General features: G+C 44.8%; 2 protein-coding genes across 2 annotated transcripts; one reads left to right on the forward strand and one right to left on the reverse strand.

The window, feature by feature from the left end:
* Nucleotides 1–727: 727 nt before the first annotated feature.
* Nucleotides 728–3,621, reverse strand: LOC142804302 (uncharacterized). The gene is made up of 4 exons (XM_075891078.1): nt 3,211–3,621; nt 1,261–1,434; nt 1,113–1,205; nt 728–1,041 (listed from the first exon to the last, which is right to left on the reverse strand). The coding sequence occupies exons 1-4, from the start codon at nt 3,492–3,494 to the stop codon at nt 747–749; spliced, it is 846 nt and encodes a 281-aa protein (XP_075747193.1). The 5' UTR covers nt 3,495–3,621; the 3' UTR covers nt 728–746.
* A 149-nt stretch (nt 3,622–3,770) lies between these two features.
* Nucleotides 3,771–6,953, forward strand: LOC142804301 (uncharacterized). The gene is made up of 5 exons (XM_075891077.1): nt 3,771–4,088; nt 4,217–4,463; nt 6,240–6,413; nt 6,469–6,561; nt 6,633–6,953. Exons 1-5 carry the CDS (start codon nt 3,950–3,952, stop codon nt 6,925–6,927), a joined length of 948 nt encoding a protein of 315 aa, XP_075747192.1. The 5' UTR covers nt 3,771–3,949; the 3' UTR covers nt 6,928–6,953.
* The last annotated feature ends 3,054 nt before the right edge of the window (nt 6,954–10,007 follow it).

Below are 10,007 nucleotides of genomic sequence, written 5' to 3' on the forward strand. Positions count from 1 at the left end.
ATCGATGGATCACACATCGGGATACTCACTCCAAGCGAATCTACGCAGTCTTACTTCAACCGGAAAAAGTGGCCTTCGATAATCCTGCAAGGAATCTGCGACGACAGGAACAAGTTGCTGAACGTGTTTATTGGGTTTCCAGGTTCGGTTCACGACGCCCGTGTCCTGAGGGAGAGCCCCTTCTTTGCACGCGCAATTCAGGAATGTGAAGACAATTATATACTGGGTGACAGTGCATATCCACTGATGCCATGGCTCATGACCCCATTCAAGGACAATGGAAGTTCTTTTCCTACGTGGAAAAAGAGCTTCAATAAACGACACAGTCAACAACGAGTGCTTATTGAGAACACCTTCGGCCTGCTTAAACAGCGTTTTAGGAGGCTCTACCTTGTTGATGCAAAAAGTGTGCAACAGTGCTGCTATATAGTTATGGCTGCGTGTGTGCTACACAACATGTGCAACGATGAAAGGGACTTCCTTGAGGAACTTGCAACGCTTCCCCAAGAAGAAGATGTGGGCAATGATGAAAGTGAAGGAGATTTTGATTGCAGTCTGCCAGGCTACAGTCAGTCTCTGCGAGAGTTCATTGCAAAGGAACAGTGCTAGAAGTTCATCTTTGCTTCGCGATTTATTCAGTGTGCAAATGTTTTGCGAAGTGGGGTGCCGCGTCTAGAAGCAATGTTTTTTTTTAACAAATTAGATGGAGTAGACACTGCTAGTGTTATAAAAGTTTATTGCCCATATTATAACCCGTCCTTATTTGAGAGTACGTCGATCAACCGATCGAATCGCTGCATGCGCTCATCATGCCGCTTTGCCTTTGCCTCTTCCCATTTTTTTCTTTCCTCCAGTTGTTTCACTGCTGCCTCCTCTTGCTTAGCTCTCGAAGCTTGCATTTTTTCTAATGCCTCCAAGAGCGGCGTGACTTGGGACCTACTCTGGCGCTTCCTTTTTGGCGTTGTGCTGCTCCGAACTTTGGATGCTGTGTTGCACTCGACTGGGACTGCTGCATCTTGAGGTGCTTCAGTGATGCTGGTGCTGTTGAAAGTAATTGTACAGGTGCCATGTCATTTCCAGGCTACAGCACAAATTAAGTAATTTTTACTTACTCTGGACTTGCACTAGGCAGGATTGTTTTTCCAGGCTCCAAGAGCAGCCTTGGATTTACACTATGTTCTTTTTCCAAGACTTCTGCCAGCTCTCTGTAATAGACACTATGAGAATCACTGAAGATATGAAGACACAATCGTAACTTACTCTTCATATTCACAGTTCACACGGTGGTGACCTGAAGAATTGTTGTCTTTTTTTGACTTTTTATATGCTCTGTCCAGCGACTTCCATTTGTTTTCCACTTGTGTGGCAGTCACGTTGCACAAGAACTCCGTATTGATGGCCTCAGCCAACTTCTTCCACAGAAGCCTTCTTGTGCTAAACAAAAAAGCAAAGCACAGTTAGTAGGAAAGAAGGAAGCGACGTAACGTGACCCAAGTCTTGCAGTAGCACATGAACCTTTCCTTAGTACTTCATATGTGTAGCTTTCAGGGATAATTGCTAGGGATGTTCGATTATTCGAAAATTTTGGATAATGAATCAAACAGCACTGTATTCGGTTCCTAAGTCGAATCGAATTGCACATATTCTAAGTAACAAATATTCTTTTAATAATCGGCACTGGCGGGAGAACCCCAAAACAACGAAACAGCTACAAGTCATTCTTTCAATCCCTAATGTGACCTGTACGCAGCCCAAGCTTTTGCAAGACTACCTACACTATATTGATTGTCGAATGAATGCGCTTCTGAAAGCTCCATTCTTGCTCAATTTTTACTGCACTTTAGCTGTATCGCATTTATCAGCTCCTGTCTTCGTCTTGTAATAACCAAAGGTGGGAACTACGAGTGCTTGCAGCTTCACGACTAGCAACAGATACAAGTTTTGCGTTTGCGTAAATTGTTCTTGCAGATGTAAATTTCAACGCCCATTGTTATCCGCTTTTAGTGCGCAGGCCATGTTGTGATGACGGGTTGATCTGCTCCGTTACATATTTAGTTGTATCTGCAATGTTTGGTTGTAAATTGTTTTGTTTTTGTGTCCCAATTTTATTTAAAGTGAGGTGACAAAGTCTCACGTTGATAACGCTAGTCAATGCCGTAGTTGAACCTACAATTACAAAATGTTACGAATATTCTAGTTCCTGCTGCATACGAGATTACCTTAGTTTTCGTAATTGTGGTATTTTGAGTAGATTCAAACTGACTGTAATGGCCTTTGTCGAAAGTTTGTGACTATTTGTTTCAAATAAAATGTTCTGTTCTAAGGCTGTTTTGAAAATGGTCTACTTACTATTCAAACAGTATTCAATTACTATTTGTATTCTATTTGGTGCCATTACTATTTGACTCTTACTTGATTAGGTTCCGAAATTCACTATTCACACACTTCTGATAACTGCGAACGTTCTTTTTGTGCGGGAAGCATTATGTTGGAGAAGTTGAACATTGTGTAAATCACTCTTTTGGATCATAAAGCTTCACTAAGGAGACAGCCATATTCTAACCTGTCTTTGCATTGTAAAACATGCAGCTGCGCAACCTTGTTTGCTGACACGACGGCGCAGTCTAGGTTCAAAGATAGGGTAGCACGTGTCAAGAAGCATATCTCTTTTAACAATGAGCTGCACCATCTTGAAAAGTGGCAGTGCGAGAGAAATGCGGACAGACAGTGAAGACACAAGGACTGCAGGGCGAGACTTGCTAGAGATGTGCCTCAGAATAACAACATGCAATTCCCTCTAGTGCAAATTCTCAAGGCAGCACTACACTTGCAACATGGCTTGAGCTTGGAGGTGCTGCACCTTTTCGGCAAGACAGCGGTTGTGCAATGCCCAACACAAAAGCACCGTCGCTGTTTTTGAAGATCACTTGACTTAATGAAACATTACGAATGCCTTCGTTGTGTATATATGTGCGTGACTATACATACTGTTTGTGTGTATATGTAAACGTATATGTCACAGTCAGGCGCATAGCCAAAATTTTTTTTCAGTGGGGGGGGGCAGTAAAATGTAAATTGCTGGCAGTAAAATGTAGGCAACAATAACCATCGCCATTGTGAACTTCATGCGCCCTTATCTTGTTGGTGCTTGCCTAGAGTGAAACGGAATAATAAAAAGCTGCAAATAATTTTGGACATAGGATGACATACCGAAGTGCCCTGGTTTTTCCCACCAAGTCCTTCATTTCCGAGTATTTGGCGATGAAGAACCTTGTTTTTCGGGCGCTCCAAAGCTCTTCCACATCTTCAGCCGACGCGGCTGCTGCTGGAAATGCGGCTAAAGCCCCATCGCTGTCAACGTCGCCGTCGCAGGCAGGAGAAGGCGTCGGCGGTTGTGCCGGAGGGGGGTCATTTTCACGATTCCCTGCCATGAACCGCAACGTAACGCGCTTGCCGTCTGCAAGGGCGAAAACCAAGATTAAAAATACCGACATAGCATAAGCAATGCTACGAGGCTGTTTGCTGACCGACTACGACTCCTGGCCGCTAACCACGTTTTTTGGCAATGCATGCAGCCTGACTTACCTGATGCCTCATAGACGTAACCGTTGGCGTCCGTCATAAATGACCCGTCGGGATTGTGAAGTGCCTTAACTTCCTTTTGAACGCCCTGAACAACTATTTGCAACGTCGTCTGCTCTGGCCTTGGGGGGACGCCCGCCATGCTGCACTACTCTGCACCTGCTTTGGATGGTCTCTTCGTTTTGGCTGCACCGGCTGAACCAGTTCAAAGGGTGCAGCACCTTCGTCCTCGTTTTGCCGGAGCAGCGCGCGCCCTCTGTCGCACCCTCTGCACTGGCTCCCTCGTTTTGTCTAGGTGTAAGCCTAGTTCCTGACGAGTTCTGTACCGGCGTGCACGCACTCCAAAGCAGGTGCAGAGTAGTGCAGCATGGCGGGCGTCCCCCCAAGGCCAGAGCAGACGACGTTGCAAATAGTTGTTCAGGGCGTTCAAAAGGAAGTTAAGGCACTTCACAATCCCGACGGGTCATTTATGACGGACGCCAACGGTTACGTCTATGAGGCATCAGGTAAGTCAGGCTGCATGCATTGCCAAAAAACGTGGTTAGCGGCCAGGAGTCGTAGTCGGTCAGCAAACAGCCTCGTAGCATTGCTTATGCTATGTCGGTATTTTTAATCTTGGTTTTCGCCCTTGCAGACGGCAAGCGCGTTACGTTGCGGTTCATGGCAGGGAATCGTGAAAATGACCCCCCTCCGGCACAACCGCCGACGCCTTCTCCTGCCTGCGACGGCGACGTTGACAGCGATGGGGCTTTAGCCGCATTTCCAGCAGCAGCCGCGTCGGCTGAAGATGTGGAAGAGCTTTGGAGCGCCCGAAAAACAAGGTTCTTCATCGCCAAATACTCGGAAATGAAGGACTTGGTGGGAAAAACCAGGGCACTTCGGTATGTCATCCTATGTCCAAAATTATTTGCAGCTTTTTATTATTCCGTTTCACTCTAGGCAAGCACCAACAAGATAAGGGCGCATGAAGTTCACAATGGCGATGGTTATTGTTGCCTACATTTTACTGCCAGCAATTTACATTTTACTGCCCCCCCCCACTGAAAAAAAATTTTGGCTATGCGCCTGACTGTGACATATACGTTTACATATACACACAAACAGTATGTATAGTCACGCACATATATACACAACGAAGGCATTCGTAATGTTTCATTAAGTCAAGTGATCTTCAAAAACAGCGACGGTGCTTTTGTGTTGGGCATTGCACAACCGCTGTCTTGCCGAAAAGGTGCAGCACCTCCAAGCTCAAGCCATGTTGCAAGTGTAGTGCTGCCTTGAGAATTTGCACTAGAGGGAATTGCATGTTGTTATTCTGAGGCACATCTCTAGCAAGTCTCGCCCTGCAGTCCTTGTGTCTTCACTGTCTGTCCGCATTTCTCTCGCACTGCCACTTTTCAAGATGGTGCAGCTCATTGTTAAAAGAGATATGCTTCTTGACACGTGCTACCCTATCTTTGAACCTAGACTGCGCCGTCGTGTCAGCAAACAAGGTTGCGCAGCTGCATGTTTTACAATGCAAAGACAGGTTAGAATATGGCTGTCTCCTTAGTGAAGCTTTATGATCCAAAAGAGTGATTTACACAATGTTCAACTTCTCCAACATAATGCTTCCCGCACAAAAAGAACGTTCGCAGTTATCAGAAGTGTGTGAATAGTGAATTTCGGAACCTAATCAAGTAAGAGTCAAATAGTAATGGCACCAAATAGAATACAAATAGTAATTGAATACTGTTTGAATAGTAAGTAGACCATTTTCAAAACAGCCTTAGAACAGAACATTTTATTTGAAACAAATAGTCACAAACTTTCGACAAAGGCCATTACAGTCAGTTTGAATCTACTCAAAATACCACAATTACGAAAACTAAGGTAATCTCGTATGCAGCAGGAACTAGAATATTCGTAACATTTTGTAATTGTAGGTTCAACTACGGCATTGACTAGCGTTATCAACGTGAGACTTTGTCACCTCACTTTAAATAAAATTGGGACACAAAAACAAAACAATTTACAACCAAACATTGCAGATACAACTAAATATGTAACGGAGCAGATCAACCCGTCATCACAACATGGCCTGCGCACTAAAAGCGGATAACAATGGGCGTTGAAATTTACATCTGCAAGAACAATTTACGCAAACGCAAAACTTGTATCTGTTGCTAGTCGTGAAGCTGCAAGCACTCGTAGTTCCCACCTTTGGTTATTACAAGACGAAGACAGGAGCTGATAAATGCGATACAGCTAAAGTGCAGTAAAAATTGAGCAAGAATGGAGCTTTCAGAAGCGCATTCATTCGACAATCAATATAGTGTAGGTAGTCTTGCAAAAGCTTGGGCTGCGTACAGGTCACATTAGGGATTGAAAGAATGACTTGTAGCTGTTTCGTTGTTTTGGGGTTCTCCCGCCAGTGCCGATTATTAAAAGAATATTTGTTACTTAGAATATGTGCAATTCGATTCGACTTAGGAACCGAATACAGTGCTGTTTGATTCATTATCCAAAATTTTCGAATAATCGAACATCCCTAGCAATTATCCCTGAAAGCTACACATATGAAGTACTAAGGAAAGGTTCATGTGCTACTGCAAGACTTGGGTCACGTTACGTCGCTTCCTTCTTTCCTACTAACTGTGCTTTGCTTTTTTGTTTAGCACAAGAAGGCTTCTGTGGAAGAAGTTGGCTGAGGCCATCAATACGGAGTTCTTGTGCAACGTGACTGCCACACAAGTGGAAAACAAATGGAAGTCGCTGGACAGAGCATATAAAAAGTCAAAAAAAGACAACAATTCTTCAGGTCACCACCGTGTGAACTGTGAATATGAAGAGTAAGTTACGATTGTGTCTTCATATCTTCAGTGATTCTCATAGTGTCTATTACAGAGAGCTGGCAGAAGTCTTGGAAAAAGAACATAGTGTAAATCCAAGGCTGCTCTTGGAGCCTGGAAAAACAATCCTGCCTAGTGCAAGTCCAGAGTAAGTAAAAATTACTTAATTTGTGCTGTAGCCTGGAAATGACATGGCACCTGTACAATTACTTTCAACAGCACCAGCATCACTGAAGCACCTCAAGATGCAGCAGTCCCAGTCGAGTGCAACACAGCATCCAAAGTTCGGAGCAGCACAACGCCAAAAAGGAAGCGCCAGAGTAGGTCCCAAGTCACGCCGCTCTTGGAGGCATTAGAAAAAATGCAAGCTTCGAGAGCTAAGCAAGAGGAGGCAGCAGTGAAACAACTGGAGGAAAGAAAAAAATGGGAAGAGGCAAAGGCAAAGCGGCATGATGAGCGCATGCAGCGATTCGATCGGTTGATCGACGTACTCTCAAATAAGGACGGGTTATAATATGGGCAATAAACTTTTATAACACTAGCAGTGTCTACTCCATCTAATTTGTTAAAAAAAAACATTGCTTCTAGACGCGGCACCCCACTTCGCAAAACATTTGCACACTGAATAAATCGCGAAGCAAAGATGAACTTCTAGCACTGTTCCTTTGCAATGAACTCTCGCAGAGACTGACTGTAGCCTGGCAGACTGCAATCAAAATCTCCTGCACTTTCATCATTGCCCACATCTTCTTCTTGGGGAAGCGTTGCAAGTTCCTCAAGGAAGTCCCTTTCATCGTTGCACATGTTGTGTAGCACACACGCAGCCATAACTATATAGCAGCACTGTTGCACACTTTTTGCATCAACAAGGTAGAGCCTCCTAAAACGCTGTTTAAGCAGGCCGAAGGTGTTCTCAATAAGCACTCGTTGTTGACTGTGTCGTTTATTGAAGCTCTTTTTCCACGTAGGAAAAGAACTTCCATTGTCCTTGAATGGGGTCATGAGCCATGGCATCAGTGGATATGCACTGTCACCCAGTATATAATTGTCTTCACATTCCTGAATTGCGCGTGCAAAGAAGGGGCTCTCCCTCAGGACACGGGCGTCGTGAACCGAACCTGGAAACCCAATAAACACGTTCAGCAACTTGTTCCTGTCGTCGCAGATTCCTTGCAGGATTATCGAAGGCCACTTTTTCCGGTTGAAGTAAGACTGCGTAGATTCGCTTGGAGTGAGTATCCCGATGTGTGATCCATCGATACAGCCGATGGTGTTTCTTGGGCCCTTGCCTTTACTTTTGGCGAGGAAGCCGTTCTTTATGCGGGTCACTTCCGCGCTACTAGGCCAGCAAATTATCTCATCGCTAATAGCGTGTAAGAAGTGAACGACCCGTGTCACACAAACATGAACAGACGACTCGGTAACATCGAATTTGTCGCCTATGGCGTACATAGATATTTGTGAGCCTAGGTACACAAGCGCTATGAGGCATGTTTTTTCGGCACTGATTTGTTGGCGGCCTTGCACTGCCCTTGGGTAGAAGGCTGAAGTCTTGAACTTGGCCCTGAAACTATCAAAAGTCTCCCTGGACAGCCTGAAGAGGCGCTTGAATTCATACTCATGGTACCTGCCGATAATGCTTTCGTACCCGGGTACACGGTTGGCATCGTCGCGCACCAACGCGCACGCGACCAAGATGCACGCATCGTCGTACTCATCGTCGCAGTCACTGCAAACGGCACCGCTGACGGAATCGTCGTCGCTGCTCGAGTCCAGCAATTCCATCGCAGTCACAAGAAGTGCCATCACGGCCGTGTATTGATCGGACAAGGCGGCGGAGGCGGCTATTTTAGGCTTACACTACAAGGTGTTCTCCGGCCTGCACTCACGTCAACTCACGCCTTCGTTTTGGCTGTAGCCGTCGCGCGCTAGTGTCGGCTAGTGCCGAGGCGTGGTTGAGGCTGCACCTGCACTTGCTCGACCGGCGCTGCACGCTCACTGCACCGCTTGGCACCGCTTTTTCTGCACCTGCACTTTTCTGAACTAGTGCAAGCCAAATCGAAGATTCCTTACATCTAAGCACCATTCCATGGATGGATAGATGGATGGATGTGGCTGTACCCTTTAGATCGGGCGGCGGCTAACACCACTTAGCCGTAATACTTAGTGAACTAACCATTACATTTATCTTTTTTTTCCTTTAAATAGTGAGGTTGAGGATTCGTAGTTTGCAGTGAAGGGTTTAATTTTCACTCGTGCCTTGACTTTAGCCACCAATCAGATAACCTCCTCCTACTTAAGTCTACCCACTTAAAGTCTATTTTGCTCTCCCTGTCCCTAAACCCCAGTGCTTTAAAAAACTCTGCGCCATCATCCTGACCTATAGGGTGAAGCCCTTTACAGAACATTATCAAGTGTTCGGCAGTTTCTTCTTCCTCTCCACACGCACAGCATACTGTGTCTACCCCTTCGTATTATGTCCGATATGTCTTGGTTCGCAATACTCCCGTTCTGGCCTCAAACAGTAGAGAACTACGTACACGAGTATTATTGTAGATCCTTTCTTTGGCGATTCCCTGCTTAAAAGTTCGATAGATCTCTAGTGCGGACTTCTTAATCACGCCAATTCTCCACATGTCAGTCTCCGTTTCCTTCACTTTCTTCTTAACCAATAGTTCTTTTTGGTTTGGATACGTGCTGTTTATTTAAGTAATTACCAGTCAATTACATTGTTCACTTCCTCGATTTTGTATCGACATTCTTCATGTACAAGTAGCTGAAAACCTTCCTAGCCCAACGCTCCTCCCCCATTTCTCTCAATCGCTTCTCAAATTTTATCTTGCTGCTGGCTTCCCTGCCCTCAAATAATGTCCATCCCATATCACCTTGTACTCCCTGATTTGGTGTATACCCGTGAGCACCTAAAGAGAGCCTACCTATTCCACGTTGCTTAATTTCTCATCTTGCTTGAACTTCTGATCTCATGCACAAGACCGCATTGCCGAACGTCAGCCCAGGAACCATAACCTCTTTCCATATTCCTCTAACAACATCATACCTATTGTAATTCCACAGTTCCCTATTTTTCATCACTGCTGCATTCATGTTACCTTTAGTCGTCACGTACATTTCGTGTTCCCTTAGGTACTCGGTCGCATTGCTTATCCATACGCCCAGATATTTGTAATTATCTGTTATCTCTAGCGTGACTTCCTGTATTCTAAGCTCACTAACTTCGTTATCATTAAAAATCATGACTGCTGATTTTTCCTTATTGAATCTAAAATCTAACTCATATCCCTCATTACCACAGATGTCCATCAATCTCTGCAATTCTTCCTTGTTGTCGGCCATTAGCACTATATCATCTGCGTACATCAATGCTGGTAGTGCCTGTTGAATTTAATCGTTTATTCACAACAACAAAGTTGCGAGGATGACCAGGCAAAAAAGCTGCATTGAGCAACTTGAGGGGAACCTGGTCACCTCATACACTGGGCAGCTTCACAGCGGTCACACAAAAACATGGTATACATCATGAATGAACTAACTTTAAAAACACAAAAACAGTAAACATCCATGGTCGGAATAAAT

This window comes from Rhipicephalus microplus, chromosome 3, assembly GCF_043290135.1.
Source record: "Rhipicephalus microplus isolate Deutch F79 chromosome 3, USDA_Rmic, whole genome shotgun sequence".
NCBI classification, from domain to species: Eukaryota; Metazoa; Arthropoda; class Arachnida; order Ixodida; family Ixodidae; genus Rhipicephalus; species Rhipicephalus microplus.